This window comes from Cucurbita pepo, chromosome 13 (assembly GCF_057944985.1).
Source record: "Cucurbita pepo subsp. pepo isolate OVF chromosome 13, ASM5794498v1, whole genome shotgun sequence".
Taxonomy (NCBI): domain Eukaryota; kingdom Viridiplantae; phylum Streptophyta; class Magnoliopsida; order Cucurbitales; family Cucurbitaceae; genus Cucurbita; species Cucurbita pepo.
The window spans coordinates 13,106,862-13,126,789 of record NC_141810.1 but is presented as its reverse complement, the minus strand read 5'-3'; the positions used below and the strand labels follow the sequence as shown (position 1 = coordinate 13,126,789).

Sequence of the window (19,928 nt, the reverse complement as noted above, 5' to 3'; positions counted from 1 at the left end):
TGTAAGCAAAATATATGGTATTTTATTCCATTGGCAAAAAATATATTTTTAAATTGATTATTATATATTTTTCTTTATTTTTTTTAATTAAATAAAATAATTAAGTTATGCATTTATTGAACTAGTTATGGAATATAATTGAGCAATAGGCTTCTTTCAAATTTAAGATTAAAATATTCATAAAAAGGTTAAAATTAGGGCATACTTGAAAAGGTTAAAAAGGGCAATTTTTACACAAATTTCAAGAGGAAAGGAAAAGAACAATTATTTTAAAATGTGTTTTTTGTTTTTAAAAAAAATATATAGAAGATTTTATTCAAATTAATTTGATTTTTTAGTTCTGTAGAAGTAAAAAATAAAATTATAAACGTTTAAAATAATGAAGAAAATATTTATTAAATTATATTTAGATTGACTCTTTAAAAAAAGGACTAAATACAAAGTTGATTTACCTTTTTGCCCTTGAATTTTAAATTTTCCCATTTTGTCCTTATGCAATTAATTATAGATTTATTATTATTATTATTTTTTTTTTTTTTATCTTCCCATAACAAAATAAAAAAACATTTACTTGGTTAACGTTAGACAAGTTTTTTTATTTTGGTAGTAAAATTATTTATAATTAGATATAGAAAACCCATTAAAAATAAATAAATAAGGGCTAATTGTCTTATATGTTTCAATATTTTGTTATAAGTTTGGACTTTTGTTGTTCATTGGGTTTCGAACTCAGGAGCAGTGCCACCAATGCTAATTCAAATTTTAGTAGCTTTGAATTTTGAATTCAAATGGGAAACTGTTTTTATTTTATATATTTTCTTTTTTCATTAAAAAAAAAAAAAAATATATATATATATATATCGCTTAATCTACGGATAATGCTGGTTGTGATTGGTCCAATGTGTTGACAGTGAGTGACACAGCAACAGCTACTTAAATCCTTCCAGCTTGGTTGGGGAATTTAGGCTCTTACGTGTCGTTGTTGTTGTTATCCTTTTCAAGGTACGTAAGATCATGTCCAAAATTCTACGAGAGGGTTTAAGACTCAAATGGCATGACTCGTTTAAGTGGGTTGGTCATCAAAGAGAGATGAGTCCCACATCGGCTAATTAAAAAGTTGATTTTGGGTTTATAAACCATGAGAGGTTATACTCAAAGAGGACAATATCATACTATTGTGGATGTTCGTAATTCATAATAAAAGTCACACAAACTAGTTATTCTTAGGTAGCGAGCTAACCTATGTGAGTCAACCATGGCTAGCTAACCTTTATAAGTTGGCTGAAGCTAATGGTCGTGGTTGGCTGATTCTTCTCCCCTAATAAGCTCATACCTAAAGAATTTCAAAATTTTAGAGATATTTTCGATAAGGATAGGCAGAGTCTCATCCTCGTTACATTACCCAAAAAAATCTTAGAACTATTTACTATTGTCTTTCATTAATAATATTTTGTGAGGTCTACCTCTAATTGTGTAGCATGTTCTACCGCAATTAATTTTGTGTAAAGGTGATTGTCATAAACACTCCGCTGTTCTTAATTAATTTTCTCATTAACTTTCGTTCTTTATTATTGTTTTTTTTTCCTCCCCTTAAAAAATGGATTTTCCAAGAACAAAAAAGGATAAATAAACCAAAATATCACGAGTGAAAAAACCTAATAGTAAGATCTCCAGCGTACTACGTGTTAGAAAGCACTGATCTCCGTAATGGTATAATATTGTCCACTTTAAGCATAAGTTCTTATTGGTTTTGTTTTGGGTTTCCCTAGAAAGTCTCCTTCCTTTACTTATAAACTCATGATCATTCCCTAAACTAGCCAAGGTAGGACTCATTCCCAACAATCCTCAACACTACATGGCTACGCCAATAGAATGAGCCTACCCCTTTTCAAGATGTCTTTGAAAATGCCTTTTAAAATGGATATAGACCCGTAGTATTTCTGAGACTTGACACAAAACCATCTCTAATAAATTTAATTTAAATACCATAAAAATAGAGAGAGAAAAATAATAAATTTAATTTAAATACCATAAAAATAGAGAGAGAAAAATCAATACGCGTTAAGTAAACCATTAAATTCAAAAGTTTTAATTAATGAGTTAATGTATAATTAAAAATTAAAAAATACTTTTAAGAAAAAGATGGCTAAGTTGTATAAAGAAATCCTGTTAGGAGAAGTATAATTCGGCCAAGAAAATAATGTTCACAGCTTGAGAATTTTTCGATATCAGTATATAAAATTTAAACTTCTTCGTTAAAGTAATCAATTCCAAAACTTCTCGTTAGTTTTTGTCTGACACAGCTCGATCATTACCCTCAAAATAGTTAACAAACACACCGAAATCTTCTTCTTCTTTCATGAGTTTCGTCATTTTCGAGTGAGTTTCGTGTCCAGAACATTCTCCCAAATCTCCAATTTTATTAGTTAGTGCAATCTTTATGGTTTTTTACTCCTAGATCTATTTTCACAAACTATCTTCACACTTTGAAGCCAGTAAAAAGAAACTAATCGTCATTTCTAAAATAAAGCTAATTTGCAAGTTCACAACTGACACTAGATACAAATTGACTAACATATATTTGTTTGGCACTGCGATGAAGAATCAAATAAATAAATGTTCAACGAAAGTACTCACCATAGAAGCGTGTTGAACAAGTTATAAGAACGTCCGCCGATTTAACCTTCACCGAAAAGAATCTTTCGAAGAAACTAGTTCGATCTCGATCGAAAATTTTTCCGGTGCTTCGAACTAGTTCATGTTCATCCAATCGATTCAAGCTAAACTGATAACTGGAATCACAAAAACTTAATAGAATAGAAGAACAGAGTAGTAATACTGAAACGAACTGTGGAACGAACACAAAACAACTTGGTGATTTTGGGCTGCACGAGATAATGGATGGTGGATGGTTCAAGGCCATATTTCTGCACGCAATCGTTGGTTCAAGGACAAAGGACCTGGACCGTCAATTTGAACAACCAATATCTCAACCGCTTATTTGGAAAGGATGCAAATGCGAGATAGACTCTCGTTACTCCAGCCTCAAATATAAATTATTTAATAAACTTCAGCATAACTGAGTTGATTATATTAATATTTTTTTTTACTTTTATTTGTATTGATTGTATTAATATTTTTTACTTCTATTTACATATGTATTGAACTCAATAACATATTTAACATAATTTAGACCAACAAAAGTATGGATAAGATCTTGATGCTTACTCGAGAATTCAAACTGTTGACCGTTCAGTCTGGTCGTTGGTGGTCAATATTTTAACGGAAGCGCCACTTACCAACCCCCCAAATGCCTGCATTTTCATTGAGACACCGTCTAATGGCGAAGAGGCTCAGACCCACCCCTCCCTCCACTCCCTCCGCCAAGCCATCGCCATCGCCACCGTCATTGCCGCCGTCTCCTCCGACCCCTCAACTCTTCCATTCAAAGCCCACCACCGCGTCCCTCCGCCACTCATCCAACGATCGAAGCAAAACCCTAACCCACCTCGTATCCCCCGCATCCGCAGCATCCTCCAACTGGGTCTCTCTAAATCTCACCAAATCAGACCTCTCTTTGCCTCTCACTTTCCCCACCGGCCAAACCTTCCGCTGGAAACAAACCAGCCCCCTTCACTTCACCGGCGTTGTTGGGCCTCATCTTATCTCTCTCACCCATCTCCCAAATGGCGACGTTTCATATTGCCTTCACTCTTGTTCTACATCCTCCTCCTCCTCCGCCGCCGCCGCTGCCGCCGCCAGATTGGCCTTGCTTGATTTCCTTAACGCCAGTATCTCCCTAAGTGCCATTTGGGAGGTCTTCTCGGCGGCTGATCCAAGATTCGATGTCTTGTCTCGCCATTTGGAGGGGGCTCGAGTTCTCAGGCAAGACCCACTCGAGTGTTTGATTCAGTTTTTGTGTTCTTCCAATAACAACATTGGAAGAATCACCAAAATGGTGGATTACATCTCATCACTTGGGAATCATTTGGGTAATATTGGAGGCTTTGATTTCCATGAATTTCCCTCTTTGGAGAGGCTATCCTTGGTCTCTGAGGCTGAGCTTAGAGAGGCAGGCTTTGGTTACAGGTAAATATCTCCATTCCAATACTAATTTGATTTAAGAAATCAATCACTATCTCTATCTGTGGGGATGGGAACACCTTTATTGATAGCATAATGTAAATAAGCAGGGCTAAATACATAATTGGCACTGTGAAAGAACTAAAAGCCAAACCTGGGGGAGGTGCAGAATGGCTTCTGTCTCTTCGTGATTTGGCTCTCGAAGAAGTGATTGAAGCACTTACAGCTTTACCGGGCGTGGGTCCAAAGGTAGCAGCTTGTGTTGCTCTCTTCTCTCTCGATCAGCACCATGCCATTCCTGTTGACACACACGTCTGGCAGGTACTATATCCCTTTTCATATGAACTAAATTGATTCAAGTTCTTTCATATGAACTAAATTGATTTAAGTTTATTCTTGTATGTGATGAAAAGATTGCTACTAGGCACCTTGTTCCTGAGCTTGCTGGTGCACGTCTAACGCCAAAGCTTTGCAATCGTGTGGCTGAGGCATTTGTCAACAAGTATGGAAAATATGCTGGATGGGCTCAAACTCTGCTCTTCGTCGCTGATTTGCCTCAACAGAAGGCCCTCTTACCTGCAAGTCTTGAGAATACCAAAAGGAAAAAATCTACAAAGGAGCAGATAGAAAAGGCACATACTGGTAAATATAGATCAATATGAATAGCTATATTAAGTTGGTCTCAGGCTTTTGGCATTCATGTAAATTCCGATTTGTTGTAGAGCAAGATCCATAGGTGTTGGCATAGCTCTTGAAATTCGTTCGGGTTTGCTTTGGCTCGTTGACGTATTCTCCTGGAGGAAGAATTCAAAATGTAATCCCCATGTTTGGGGAAGTCCTACATTCCAGCCTTCTACTAAATGTGATCTAGTTAAAAAAAGATTAATTTTCTGTGACTAGAGAACTGTGGTTTCATTTCATTGTTGATCCTTGACATGAATCAATTAATAATTGAAGTATTGCATGATTGTTTCTAGGACTCCTAAAAGAATGAAATAAGCTGTGATCATGGAGATGATTATTGCTAAAGCTATGTATCTATTGAAAGCTACTGTGAATTATCTTGCCATGTGCTTCATTCATGCTAGACATCTTCCATCATTTATGTGCATTGTGCATCAACCAACAGTGTTTTGGTGACAAACGGACATGGATCGCCTCTAAAGTTCCGATTCGAGATTGGAATCACGCATTTGGTCCTCCCTAGACACGCCTGAAACATCACAAAGCTTCCATGTGAGTCGTCGTCTTGAATACCTTTTATTTAATGCAAGATACAAATCTCTTTATAGAATGCTAATGCGTTTCAGGAAATTACTCACATGTTCTACAATGGCTCTGGAGTTTGGCGAGTGACACATTCCAACAGCGTAGCTTTGACAGTCACCAGACGGTGTCCCAAAGCTTGCAAATAAGATTTTGGAGATGTTCTTGTTAGTAGGGCAGCTTAATCGGACCTTAGGCCTTCTACTTTTGTTCTTTGTTCTACTTGCCCTCTGTTTCTTTGCACTCATCCATGAAGCTACCAGAGGATAATGTGATTCAGACACTTGCCCACATGTTTTGCTAATTGAAACAGAATCCAAAGATATCCCAACTGGGCTTCCTGTTTCTTCTTCCAAAATGACCAACAGGTTCCCAGTCGGCTTGAGGAAGGAACGTGGAACATTATACCTGGATTCAAAGGAGAGAATATGGAAGGAATTTTCAAAGGTGAGGTATAATATAACACCAGATATTAAGATCTGAATAAACTGTTTACCATTTCTGTGAAGGCTCCCCTGTTGGGGTGAGGAAGGAGACCCAGTATCGGCCAATACCCCAGCCGTTAACCCAAACTGCACCCTTCCCCATGGAACCAAGGTTCAGTGCAATTGGGTCATCACCAGGAGGTGCATCGAACTGAGTCTGCCCAATTAATGACGACAAAGGTCAGTTAATGAACACTGAATTCAGGATAGTTGCTATGCAAATGGTCTAAAAATTGATTGTTGGTAGTACCTTGTACCATGTGAGCGGCTGGGAAGAGTCTCCTAACCTGCTCCACTGAACATTACTTGACCCATTGTCTAAAAATATTTGCGATTGCTCTCCTGATAGGCCAACCTATGGAAAAATTGTTCAGAAAAACCGACAAAAATACATGAACGTATATTTTTTTAAGAATATTACATCGGCTTCAAGTGTATGAACTCATATTATGAGTTTAAAAATTAAAGAACCTTGTATCCCCAAGGTTGCGCGGAGAAATCCTCGCCTTGAATCCTCACTCTTCGCAGTCCTGCAACTCGCCTCTCAAGAAATGCCCCAGAATCCTTCACATTATAGCTATTAGAATTCGCTAAGGTGAAATGCAAAATTAATATGCATCAACCATGGAAGGGAAGGTAAGAAGATTCGTACCGGTAAACCAACCATCACACTGAGCAATGAGATGTTGTTGATGCCATTTCTCAACGTAATATTATTCTCCAGAGAGAAACCTTTCTCTTTGTAAGTTCCGTGGGCGGAGCCTATAAACATCAATAGTGAAATTCTCGATATTGTGATTTGATCGAGCTTTTAACCATACAAAGGAAGATAAGACTAGCCTGCATAAAGCCCATTGACAAATGCATGCATGGCATGAGCTAGCGAATCCACTTTTAGTGTTTGTTGGGAGTCAGGAGAATCTGCTTCAACCCTGCATTTCACAAACCATTAGTGGCAAGCAATAGAAAGCGAACTTGTTCCTTCTGACTTCCAACTATTACTTTGCTTATTTAAGATTAGCCTCAGTCGCGTGATTACTACTATTACTTTGCTTATTTAAGATTAGCCTTAGTCGCGTGATTACTGACACGTAATTACCTTATAGTGTACCAAAGATAATCTGAACTGTCTTTTGTAGTATTCGTATGCTCTAATAACTCGTTAGTTCTCAAATCAGTATCATCAAAGCTAGGTATGAATTCCTTGAACTCTTGCCATTCTTCAGATGAGTCAAACTTTTGTACTACCTTCATTGATCTCGTATTATATTGTACGCTTACCTGATCATATATATTTCAATGGTTGAAATTGATGCGGAAAAATAAAATTTTTGCTGAAAACTTCCTGCTAGTTATCGGTGTAAATCTTACCCTTCTAGTATTGAAGGCCACATTTTTACAATCCGGTAAGATGCTGATGGAACTTAGAGGTAACTCGTAAGTAACACCTTGAAAGAGGACACTCGTGTCTGTAGCTCCCTTATTCACCAAAAAGGCAGCGCATTCTCCGGACTCCGTTTTGAATACAATAGCCTGCCAAACAAGACGGATGAGCAATTGTCTACAATTTCCTAGAATTACAACCTCAATAAGTGATCAATTTCATTCTTATCCCGCTATCATTACATTCATTGTATACGATATTCCATTTCCATCTTGGACGGTACGAACAGCTTTTTATTGCATAGAATGATGTTATTAACATGATGAAACTTACTTCTAGAGATTTGCCCAGTGAGAAGTTGGATTTTGTTCCGGTGAGCAAAGGCTTGGAGCATAGCTTAATTGCAGCATGTAATTCTTTAAGATGACCCCATTTTGGTTCCCTAATTAAACCTTCAGTAAGAATGTGGTAAACAGTTACTCAATTGATGCAAAATTCAAACCAACCGTTGAGCTATAGTTTTAAAAAATATCATACCGTATTCGTCTAGGGGAGCTTGATCATAGTAACCTGTGATCATGAATGCAGAGGCTGATCTTCCGAAGTTGGTTCCTCCATGATACTAGATGAAAAAATGAACAATGGTTGTGGTTTAAATGAAACATGTGTACATCGTTTGTTAGGTTCGTACGAACACAAAAAAATTGAGAGAGATTTATATCAATACCATATAATAGTTGATATAGGTCCCATTCTTTGCAGCAATGAAAAGAGCAACATGAAATGCAATCTCCTCTGCTGATCTTATATACGGTTCGTCACCATAAGTTTGATAGCTGTAATCCCGAGCCCCAAAGTCCCAAGGAAAAAGTTATCGATCATTAAACAACAACATTTCAATCTGGTATTAAGGTAATTAACCATTTCAATAACATTCCAAGGAAAAACACATTTTCCTTCCATTTTTGTGAAAAAAGAAATGCAAAATATTTGGATACAGAGCAATGGCAAAACTTACAAACTAGTCCAATTCTCAGTCCACATAGATGGCTTATTGGGTGAGTTTGGTCCTGGGAACGTTTCTCCACATCTCATCCCGTTACACGTATTTATCTACGAGTTAATATATGAGCAATATAAGAAATGAAAACGTAGACAGAGAGAGGAAAATTAATGTATAGTTGAAGTTTTTTTTACATACGTACCACAGGGTCAGGTGCATCATTTTGCTTGCACATGCTCCATGGCACACCAGTCTGAAGGCTAACAGCCATGTCTGCTGCCCATCGAACATAAGGCGGTCCCTTCTCACGAAAGGCTGCCTCCACCAACGTGTATTCATTCTCAATCTGCAACTCCATCGATGTGTTCTCTTAGAAGTGTTAAAAGAAAAAAAAAAAAAAAAAAAAAAAACAATGGAACATAAATTAAAAAAAACATTCAGTGTTGGTATGGCCCATTGCTTCAAACCTGTGAAAGTATGATTGGCCCTCCTTGTGAAGCATATAAGCCTTCGGATTTCATCATGTTCACTATCTTGGTGGTGAAGTTTTGCATGTAAAACTATCATTGAAGGTGCAGGGTGACCGTGAAAACATAACTTTCACTTAGGTTATCATAATAAAAGTTCATGAATTACTATAAATTTAATATCATCAATACTTTAACACACCTTGAATGGTTCATTATCAGATCGATAAACAATTTCCGGAACATCATGTAACCAAAACGGTAGACCACTGTATATCAGAAAGTTAAGACAATGACCGAGAAATGGTTATTTATAAAGGAATAATTGTGAGAAAAAGTTTCATATGTTCTTACCCATAATTCCATTCCGCCTCAATGAATGGTCCAATCCTAAGGCAAGCATATAATCCTTGCGCTTGTATTTCCTTAACGAATTTTACTATGTCGCGTCTTCCACTAAATTCATACTGAAAAAATAAATTTTTTTATACCGTTCATGTCATGTCTATCATCTTTACATCTTATCATGTCTATCATCTTTTAGAGATATATAAAGAATAGAGAGATTGAGTACCTTTCCTTGATGGGGTTCGTGCAGGTTCCAAAAGACATAGGTTTGTATAACATCAATTCCACCTTCCTTTGCTTTGGCAATCAAAGAAGGCCACATCTGCACAACAAATTAACGAAACCCATCATTATAATTCAAACTCTTTCCAACACTGAAGCACACGTAAAAAAATGTTGCGGGTTTACGGGTTGACCCGTGCCCAATTGAACTACAATGGGACCCAGCCTTTTTCTAGTCGATTCGTCATAGCCATGTTCACGGCTGATTTGAATTTCATGTGGAGATTTCCCATTCGTCCATTGAGCGGTGACCCGAATCACATGATTCTTGAATACTCTTTGTTGGGTTTTTCTATGGCGGGCTTGATTTCGTTCACTCCAACAATGTTTTAAAAAACAGAAAAAATAAAAAATAAAAAGTATTTTTTTTATTTTTTATTTTTTTGTAATTAAAATTTAACTTAAAACTTCAACTTTATTTATTTTTAAAAAAATAACTTTATTAAACTAACCACTCTTTATTTAATTTTATGTTGAAATTTTTTAATTATATATAACAATATAATACAAATTTTGTGTAATGTTGATTACAAAAAAAAAATTAATTAACAGATAATGTAACATAACAAATTATAATATATTTTTATGCAATAATGATAAAAAATATATATATATATTTCGAATTACCGTAACTTAATGAGACGGTATTAAAAAATTAGAAGCTAAATATATTTTTGTTTAAAAACTTTTAATATAATCGTCAATCCCAACATCACTAAAAAAAAAATCACTATATTTCATATTTAATATAATAATAATAGACCTTATTAAAAAACTGAACACAAATCACGTATCATGCTTTTCTAGAAACGCAACATTCATAATTAATCTCATAATTCTTTTAGTTCCGATTCTATCACTGAAACAAAATAGAAATTCCAAAATAATTTATTCCTTAATTAAGTAAAATTTAATCTAAGAAATTGAATACTACCGTAAACAGTAATTCACTTCATTTATTGGCGGGAAGTTTTATTAATCAAAACACCGTTTCTGAAAATGAGGGGGGAAAAGACACAGAAATTCCATTTTAGAAAAGTAGATTGAAAAGAATGAGCAAACGTGAATGATGAACCACTATGGCTATGTACTTCGCCTAAACGCTAGACAACAAACCGCATTTTGTTTCTCTTTTTGAACTAACCTAAACACCTATTGCACAGCAATGCGAAATGAATGATCCATAGAAAAATCGTTTTCCCGCCAAAAAAATTGAAACAGTGAAAATTCGGCCGCCATGATTCTTAAACTCAAAATTAGAAACAGAAATCATCGGAATTATCACAGGAGATCAGAGATGGATGAAGAAAGTAAGAAATCGAACTTACATCCGGAGTGCTCCGCGGATAGTGAATAGAGCCAGAGAATAAAAGCTTGTGTTCGCCATTGACGATTAAGGATCTTCCATCGTAACTTACACCGTCGTTGCCGCCGAGGACGCAGTGGAATAACGCCGCCGTGAATACCAAAGCAGAAACACAGATTAATCGGATGGTGCCGTACTCCGATTTCGCCATTGATTCCGAACCTTCCTCTCTTCCAAGGCTGTTCACGGCTGAATCAGAGAAATGCCGCTTCCTTCTATATCAACACTAGAATTCTACTTCTCTCTCACTCCTCATTCTCGAAAGCAATATACAAATTCGTCTGGTTCTGTCAGAGGCGAATTTCATATACCAATTTTCTGCGTAAAAAACGAGGCGTCTCTCTTGATTTTATACAGCGCCTTCATAACTGGCTGTCAATTAATTTAAAATAAACAAATAAATAAATAAACAAAAGAAGAAGAAGAAGAAGAAGAAGAAGAAGAAGAAGAAGAAGAAGTTGGCGGATTCGAGTCGAACTGGAATTTCCGGATTTCAATGGTACGTCGGGGGACTATTAAATAGTTTTGTCGGTACTTTAAGAGAATTATGGATAAATAACGGGGGGGAAATGAAAATAGAGTAAGTTTGTGGGTAAGCATGTAAATTAAGTATAAAAGAAAAAAAAAAAAAAAAAAAAAAAAAAAAAACAGAGTGGACCCTGACCCGGACCCAATGGTAGCGGAAGCTCGTCAGTTGAGTCACGTGAGAGAGATAAAACAAAATTAAGCAACTTATTCAAACGTAAAAGCCACGCGCCACGCTTCCAAGCATTCACACGCTTTGAGACTATTATGATATATATATATATTCTTTTTTACAATAAATTATTTGAAATTAGAAGTGAATCTAGTCAATAATCGAGATTAAACTTTTAATTTTCGTCCCTCGTGTAACAACTCAAGCTTCGAAGGGGTGAATGGTATCTGCTAGCAGTGAGTTTAAGTCGTTAAAATTATATCAAAGCCAGATACTAGGTTCTGTGCCAACGAAGACGCTGGCCCTAATGGAAGCGGATCGTGAGATCCCACATTAGTTTGAGAGGGAAACAAACCGTTCTTTGTAAGGTGCGTGCAAACATTTTCTTTAGTCGACACGTTTTAAAATCTTGAAGAGAAGCTCGTAAAAAAAGTCTAGACGAGACAATATCTGCCAGCGGTGTTAGGGGTGAGCTTAGACAGTTTAAATAGATTGAGAATTTTGTAAGAATTGGAATGAAAGATAGGGACACAGAAATTGTTGTTCTCTTCTATGTCCCTGTCTCATCCCTTGTACACTTGTTAACGATAGTTGACCACCAGGCAAATATTTGACTTATGGCTTACCATATTTGCCATTTAATTAAAAGTAAATATATTGATTTCATTCCATATTATTTATAATTTACCATATTTTTGAATTCTATAAATTATTATAAAATTTAAGCTCATAAATGGTAAAAAAAATTAGCTAGAAAATATTAAAAAAAGAAAAACACTCATATTAACTAAACAGTATTATCTATTAAATGGAGTGTTTTTACGATATTATTACATCTAAATAAGTTTTAAACGCAGGTAAAATTTATAAATAAAATAATAATTGAAGACAAATATTTAAGGTAAAAATAGGTGGAGAAGGGTATTAAATTAAAGGTAAATTTGATAATTTAAAATTTTAATAATGGATGTGAAAGAAAATGAGGGAGTCAAATTGAAATTAAACAGAATCAGAGCAAGGTGTTGTTCCTCACATTAATTGCTTTATAAAGCCGTTTATTAACGTTGCGTCTTTGGCTGGACTTCGGAAAATGAGCCTTGGACGTTACAAAAATACCCACAAAAAAGTTATTGCATTTAATTTAAATAATTAATTATAATTTTAATAAAATAATTAACTATAATTATTAAGAAATTTATTTTATTATTATTATTTAATTGAATAAATTTAGTAAGCAGTACATATCAAGTTACCTTAAATGAAATCAATGTTTATTTTTAAAATATACATTTTTACATTATAGTATTTATTTTTTAATAATTACTGTTTTTTAAAATAGAGTAAATCTTAATTAAATGTGTAAAATTGAATCAATAAATATTTTACAAACTAACACTAATTTTATTATTTACTGAGATAGAAAAAATTTATAATCCAAATAATTTGGTTGAGTCTAAAAAATGTCTGAAGCTGACTAACCTAACTCACGAACTCCCATAATAGAATAATTATTAATTTTAAATCGACTATCATTTTTTTGTCAGCTAAATGAAGCAGTAGATGAAGATTATATTATCCGTTCATACTCCCGATCCGCCCAAATGTTTCTAAGTTTTGCTTCACTTTATATATATAAATATATCTACGTATATATAATAATTACTAGAAAAAACATCATATATATATATATATATATATATATATATATATATATATATATATATATATATATATATATATATATAATGAAAAAAAAAATCGAAGTTTGACATCTCTATCGGTCCAAAAGATTTTTTTATATCAAATTCAAATAAGATTTTTTTAAAATATAAAATTAATTTGGATCAAGAATCTAATATTAACTTACAATTCAAGCATACCAGTTGACTTGGACAAAACAAGCTAATATATATATATATATAAAATAAAAAACATTAGCTAATTAATCAATGTCTGTTTTTGAATTAATTGTTTGTTTATAAATTCATGTGGCATAATAAATGCTAAATACAGTTTCTTCTTAAAATATTAATTAAAATAAAAATATTATTTTAAAAATATGAGAATGAGCTATATCTGACTTTTAATTTTAAAATATGGGGTTTAAATTACTTAAAAAAGTCAGCTCTAAAAATAAAATTTCAAACTTATTTTTATTATTTAGTATTGGTGTAAAATGACATAAAATATTATTCACATGTCATAATAAAATTGAATAATAAAGAAAATTAATATTAAAAAAAAAGGGACAAAATAGCCTTAATTATAATAATTTATAAAAAAAAAAAAAAAATGGATGAAAATGTGAAAGATAAACTAAATTAATGAAAATTAATATTGTCCATTTGATTTTAAAACTTCTCTAATATATTTTAATGTTCGTATTTAATTAAGTCTTATAAATCTCTTTAATTATAAAATATGTTTAATATATAAATTATTCTAAAAAAGTACAATTGGGCCTAACAGTATTCCTACTTGGCCCAATTTATTTAGGCCCAAATAAAGCCCAATTCAGTTCGATGGTCCACTTTCACAAACCGAGACCACTGGTTCGGTTTATGGGTTTAGAAGAAAAAACCCGAAAAAATCCGATAATTTTAGGAATTAATTAGAAAATAAGAAAACAAGAAAGCTGGAGAAGCCAGAAGTTGGAGTGAAGCCCAAGCCATCAATAGCTATACTATAAACCAGTGCGTCGCTCGTTTCCCGCATTCTTCTCTGCGATTCAACTCCCTCTTCTCTCAGGTTTGGATTTAATCTTTTCTTCAAAAGTTCAGTTCATTTTGTATCTGTGATTGTTTACGATTAGGGTTTTGGATTGAGATTGTGTTTTCTTTGATTTTGATTTCGGTATGAACATTTCCGATCGTCCTGGCTGACAATTATTTTCCTTCCTTTTTTCATGTCACAGATTCTTATAATTTGATCGGGGAAAGCTTGAGTTTCGGACCTGATGTCGGTGCGTTTCTCTTCTTAGCATTACTGCGGTTTTTTTTTTTTTTTTTTTTCTTCTTGAAGTATTAGCTAGTGTTTAGTTCATGCATTTTAATAATGGAATATTATTGTAGATCTTTGAGTATAATGGAAGTGCTGTTGTTGCGATGGTGGGGAAGAATTGCTTTGCCATTGCTAGTGATCGTAGGCTTGGTGTTCAACTGCAGACTATTGCCACAGATTTCCAGAAAATTTACAGGATTCATGATAAGCTGTTTCTCGGCCTTTCGGGCCTGGGTACCGATGCTCAGACAATGTATGTTTTCCGTGGTAGAATCGTTTTTTTTGGTTTAATTTACCATTTCTTAATTCCTTCTGCCCTTGAAATGAAGGTATCAACGGCTTGTCTATCAGCACAAACTGTACCAACTTCGAGAAGAGAGGGACATGAAGCCGGAGACATTTGCTAGCCTTGTCTCAGCTCGTCTTTATGAGAAAAGGTTGGACACCTACTTAATTTTTATTTTCCCTCTTTTTCAGCGGTTTTAATCATGCATATTCTCTATTTTTCGGCCTTGACACGAAAACATGGTCGAGATTTCTTTTGGATTTTTATAGCTTCTTTTGTGTGTTTTTTCCGTCTACCAATGTGATTATTTTCTGTTGGTGGAAGATTGTGAGCTGATTTGATAGAGATGTTGCGTTGCACTAGGAAACACTTGAGAGTTTATGACATGTGAACCTTTGATGCAGCACAGCACAGATATGCAGTCAAACCTGTTATGGAATTGATATATGTTAAACTGACATGCAAGATATTTTATACTTTATTTAAAATACGGTTACAAGTTGAATTGCTGTATAGTTGAAATGTGGATAAACTAAAGAACTGTATTGGATTAAGTGTCTCCGTCTCAAGATAGTTCCTAGTCTCTCTCCTAACTTTTGGAGGAAACGTAAACTGTTTTGGGATAATCAAAACGAAAGTGAAATGGTAGAGTTAACCTTTCCTCTCATTAGTTTGTAAGTAATCTTTTATTGCATGACATGAATATACCGAAAGCTTAAGCACTATTTCCAAGATTCAAATGCTTGAAATTTGATCTTCTCAATTTTAATGAGTGGACCTTGGTACCGACACTAAACTGTTGTCTCAATTACGCTCTTTGTAGAACTGACCATGATGAAGTCATGTTATAATTGGATTGGAAAGTAGTATTGCCCTGATTTTCATTTTTTTGTTCTATAGTCTTAGTTGGTAATCCATGGATAGAGATGTACAAGGGTCGAGTTTATAATTTTTTTTGTAAGAGGTTGAGTTTTATGGATGTTATTTGGCCTTTTTTAGCTCGGATTAAAATCTCATGTATCAATTTTCTTATTTTTAGGTTTGGTCCATACTTCTGTCAACCTGTAATTGCTGGATTGAGTGATGAAGACAAACCCTTCATTTGCACGATGGATTCCATTGGGGCTAAGTGAGTTCTCTCTTTTTTTTTTTCTTTCTTTGTCTAATTCCCAACTTCTTTATTTTATTGGGTTTGAATTTCTGCTTAAATCATTTATATGGCTTTCTTCATTTTTGTTTGAAATGTGCATCAAACTTGAAGTTGCATCCTCTGCAACACGTTGTAATGAAATCTGATTTTTGGGACAAATATTTTTCTAGATTTAGGACAATTAATGCAAAACTAATACGTTGTCAAATTCATTGTCCCAGAGAGCTTGCTAAGGATTTTGTTGTTTCTGGCACTGCATCAGAGTCCCTTTATGGTGCTTGTGAGGCGATGTTTAAACCTGACATGGTATGTTGGTATAATCCATTTGCATATGCTTTGTATTTGTCACTGGGATTCTAAGTTTCTTTGCATTGAGAAAGAAATTGATTTTAGTTGCCTGTTCGCTTAATCTTTTCGATTTAACAATCTACCATCTCCACAGGAGTGTTAGTGTTTTGGGTCAGGTCAATTTGTTGACCAGATGGATACTGACAGTTGAATGTAAGATATCTAAAATAACTTGTTAGTCAGTTCAGTTCAGTGTTGGAATCATAGAAGAAGGATTAAGTGTATACCCATAAAAGGAAGAGGTAGAGAAATTAGTGCATGTCTGTGGTAGAGGGAAAGAGAATAGAAAAGTAAAGTATAAAAGAAATGATAATTCAATTAGAAACGTTCACCAATCACTATCTTTGATACTTAGGACAAATTAGGTATGTTAAAACTGTGTCTTCCTGTTGGAATTGGAAAATCAGACATAATCATTGAACAAAGGGATTGACAAATCCCATGGATTGAATTTTTACAAAAGAGGACGAAACATGAAGATAATTGCTTGGTTATGGATAGTCACTCCATGGACTGATGAACGCATGAAGTGATGTAAAAATCTGACTATTGTGGTTTCTGAAGAGGAGATGGCCAACATGAGGACTTCTCTGAGTAAGAGTGATTGAAGATTAAGACACATATATAGAAGTGGCGCTGTGGTCTTGACAGTTGAAAATATTGAAAACTTAAACCGACCAACTTATGGGTTTTGTTTTTTTATAGATCTGGAAAAACCAAAATTAAGTTAACCAACAGACCTTTCTTTAAATTAACTTACAATTTTTGTTACAGTCAGCTTCCTTAGTTCATTGGGTGTGACTTTGCGCCCTTAATTATCCAGTTGTGAGGTATTGGTTCTGAAAAACAAATCCAAGTCTTGCTGTTTTGGATTTGTAATTGAACATCTCTTGTTAGAATGAATAGCCACTGTAGTTTCTTTTACCTGATTGTGCCAAGAGCTCCGCATGATGTTCAAAATTTTCCTCTTGATAGACAGCCTAAAATATTCTTGTTGGGTTAAAAAAATTCCCGCCTTAATTCTTTTGTGAAATCTTAACCATATAGTTAACTCTGTCGATTCAATTTTGTAATGGCCAGGAACCAGAGGAATTATTTGAAACCATCTCTCAAGCGCTGCTGTCTTCTGTTGATCGGGACTGTTTGAGTGGATGGGGAGGGCATGTCTATGTTGTGTAAGCCACTTATTCTTAACTCTCGATTTTTAATGGTTGATATATCTCTCTGGATAGCTTATTGGTGTGTGTGTGTGTTTTTCTAAGAAGTGGTTTGTTGTGAATTGTGATTATTATGGTTCACGTTACCTTGGATGAAATAATAATATTTGTAGCAGAATATTACCTTAATACACCGTTTCTTATAAGAAAAAATAGTAGTAATAATAATGATGATAATACTTTTAACAAAACCTGTCATATGGGGAAATATGTACAATTTATTAACTGTTTTAGAGGTATGTTGGTTTCCTATTTTTTAAAATTATGCTTGTTTTCTTAGCCGTTATTTTATTTTATTTATTATTATTATTATTATTATTATTTTGTAAGATTTTCACAGAAAAACAGAGGTATGAGGGTTTCCTGTTAAAAATTACATTTTCTAGTTTTAAAAATTTTGCTTGGGTTCTGAAAACATTTCAGAAAACTATTTTAATTTTTAAAAACTGAAAACCAAAAGCCAAGTAAGTATCAAACAGACCTTACCTCTCTATTTACATTTCCAATCTTTATGATGTGTTGCATGTAATTTTCAAATGCACCTCTACTGGTTTATGCTCTATTGTTTGTTATTTTCTCTGGTTAAGAATTTAAACCATTATGGTGTAAGCCAAATTAATAATAATAATAGTAATTATAATAATAAAACAATAATCTAATCTGTGGTTGCTCCCTGATAATTGGATCAACATTCCAAAAGTATCTTTTACATGTACTGAATTTTTAGGAACGGCCCTTCACAATGGTAAGATATTGTCCACTTTGAGTATAAGCTTTCCCAATGGAGATAATGTCCTTTTCACTTATATATCAATAATCTTCTACTTGATTAGCTAATATGGACTCCCAACATTTTATTCTTTTACCTTTTTCCTGTCTTCTATATATTTGTGATTCAAATTATCTTATAATGTATCTTTGTTGCAGTACGCCAACTGAAGTAAAAGAACGAATTTTGAAGGGGCGCATGGATTGATCTTTCTTCTGATGGTTGAAAGATGATTTGTTTCATGATTACTTCCAATTAGGCTGCAGCCCAGGGCAACAAAGTTCGTGAGTGAAATGCAATAGACTTTCATGCTAGGCTGGAACTTGTAATGTGCTCTATATATATTTGACATGGAGTTGGCTTTATCTAGAACACACATGAGACAATTTTTATGAAACGAAATGTGCCTTTTGGTTCCAAAAATGATCAATTTAGATTCCAAAATTTCCATTATTATATTGTCTTATCCATCTCTTGAATCAGTTCTTGTGCGGCCTCCGTTGTGAATAGAGGTTTTCAGCAAAGCGAGGCCGTCGTGGAACCGCCAAGGGGCAAGGTAAGAAATGGCTGTAAAATAATATTGCTTGTAAGATACAGCTTACCATTTCTTTGTACAAAACCTGCCTTCTCTGCCAAGAAAACTTATGGCCCCTAGAATATGGAAATGTCCATGAGAGTTAGTTTCTAGGTTGCCTTTTATGTAAGTTGTCTCGCATTGAAGTAACCAGGCATTTTATCCAACCTCATATATCCTAATCCATGGCTCATGTTGCACTGTTCTCAAAGATTTTTATCCTTTGTAATGGGAGAGCAAGAGGATAAGCAGCAGCTCCCCCAACGGATTTCCCTTGGTTATGTGGAACAGGTGAACTCAGATTTGATCATGGCCTTGGCAATGCAGCAGCAGGAGCATGAGATGGCCTATACGACGCTTGGGACCATCGAAAGTGATAGCGACGAAGACGAAAGGTCTGATTCCAATAGCAACAATGGTCTCGACACCAATGCCTCCTTGCAAAGCCAATTTCTTGCAGATGATGAGGTGACTACTGATGAAAACGAAGATATGGATGCAGATGATGACGAAGGATATGAGGATTTTGATTTCGATGAGCTAACATATGAAGAGTTGATTGCATTAGGGGAGTTGATTGGAGAAGAAAAGAGAGGGTTACCGACGAACGAAATACCTTCATGCTTGCACTCGAGCAAGTTTCGAAGCATCGAAAATACAAGCGGTATAGATCGGTGTGTGATTTGCCAAGTTGAATATGAGGGTGGTGAAGAATTGGCTGCCCTTCCTTGTGAGCATCCTTACCATTCAGAGTGTATAGTAAAATGGGTTCAAATCAAAAGGGTTTGTCCAATATGTGGCACAGAAGTTTCACCCCACAAGGCTTCTAAAAATGCATAATCTCTTACAAAATTGTGACATTTCTAATGGCAAATGGGGAAGGGTTAGATAAATGTTCTTATACTTATAGTTATGTAAAATCTGTCACAATGTAACCTATTCATCTAGGTTCCAAATAAAAGTGGTCGATCTTGACCCTTGAACATTAACATTGAGTCGTTCATAAAGTCTAGGACATATAGTTATGATTATTACCGAACAGTTCTTAGGCACAGTGCTAAGTCAAGGACGAGACAACAAATAACAACACTTTTTACACGATTTGCAATTACCCGTTGATCTAATCCACTTTGAGCATAAACTTTTTCATGATTTCTTACTAACGAAAAACGCCTGTCGTTCAATATTATGTTCAATATTATG

General features: G+C 34.4%; 4 protein-coding genes across 8 annotated transcripts; 3 read left to right on the top strand and 1 right to left on the bottom strand.

The window, feature by feature from the left end:
- Positions 1-3,124: 3,124 nt before the first annotated feature.
- OGG1 (8-oxoguanine-DNA glycosylase 1) lies at positions 3,125-6,251 on the top strand. 4 transcript variants are annotated; one of them, XR_002817113.2, is made up of 6 exons: positions 3,214-4,089; positions 4,194-4,404; positions 4,497-4,725; positions 4,806-4,897; positions 5,061-5,319; positions 5,394-6,251. XR_002817113.2 is itself a non-coding variant. In XM_023694880.2 (4 exons), exons 1-4 carry the CDS (start codon positions 3,311-3,313, stop codon positions 4,817-4,819), a joined length of 1,233 nt encoding a protein of 410 aa, XP_023550648.2. In that variant the 5' UTR covers positions 3,232-3,310; the 3' UTR covers positions 4,820-5,062. The 4 variants fall into 4 exon arrangements, 2 of the variants coding, with proteins under 2 accessions (XP_023550647.2, XP_023550648.2); XR_015411481.1 differs by having other exon boundaries at positions 3,125-4,089; positions 4,497-4,897; XM_023694880.2 differs by lacking the exon at positions 5,394-6,251 and having other exon boundaries at positions 3,232-4,089; positions 4,806-5,062.
- Positions 4,970-11,127, bottom strand: LOC111808728 (beta-galactosidase 16). Of its 2 annotated transcripts, none has more exons than XM_023694878.2 (19): positions 10,647-11,127; positions 9,263-9,358; positions 9,043-9,155; positions 8,891-8,957; positions 8,689-8,781; positions 8,424-8,567; positions 8,237-8,331; positions 7,946-8,054; positions 7,756-7,840; positions 7,552-7,670; positions 7,206-7,367; positions 6,934-7,115; positions 6,675-6,766; positions 6,487-6,596; positions 6,306-6,398; positions 6,085-6,189; positions 5,846-5,991; positions 5,406-5,757; positions 4,970-5,296 (listed from the first exon to the last, which is right to left on the bottom strand). In XM_023694878.2, the coding sequence occupies exons 1-19, from the start codon at positions 10,833-10,835 to the stop codon at positions 5,186-5,188; spliced, it is 2,463 nt and encodes an 820-aa protein (XP_023550646.2). In that variant the 5' UTR covers positions 10,836-11,127; the 3' UTR covers positions 4,970-5,185. The 2 variants fall into 2 exon arrangements, with proteins under 2 accessions (XP_023550646.2, XP_086972888.1); XM_087116762.1 differs by lacking the exon at positions 10,647-11,127 and adding an exon at positions 9,445-9,608.
- Positions 11,128-13,976: 2,849 nt separating this feature from the next.
- PBC1 (proteasome beta subunit C1) lies at positions 13,977-18,604 on the top strand. The gene is made up of 8 exons (XM_023695719.2): positions 13,977-14,129; positions 14,296-14,343; positions 14,453-14,634; positions 14,711-14,818; positions 15,707-15,796; positions 16,039-16,123; positions 17,246-17,340; positions 18,310-18,604. The coding sequence occupies exons 2-8, from the start codon at positions 14,338-14,340 to the stop codon at positions 18,356-18,358; spliced, it is 615 nt and encodes a 204-aa protein (XP_023551487.1). The 5' UTR covers positions 13,977-14,129; positions 14,296-14,337; the 3' UTR covers positions 18,359-18,604.
- A 3-nt stretch (positions 18,605-18,607) lies between these two features.
- LOC111809276 (E3 ubiquitin ligase BIG BROTHER-related) lies at positions 18,608-19,714 on the top strand. Its single transcript, XM_023695717.2, has 2 exons — positions 18,608-18,707; positions 18,938-19,714. Exon 2 carries the CDS (start codon positions 18,954-18,956, stop codon positions 19,563-19,565), a length of 612 nt encoding a protein of 203 aa, XP_023551485.2. The 5' UTR covers positions 18,608-18,707; positions 18,938-18,953; the 3' UTR covers positions 19,566-19,714.
- The last annotated feature ends 214 nt before the right edge of the window (positions 19,715-19,928 follow it).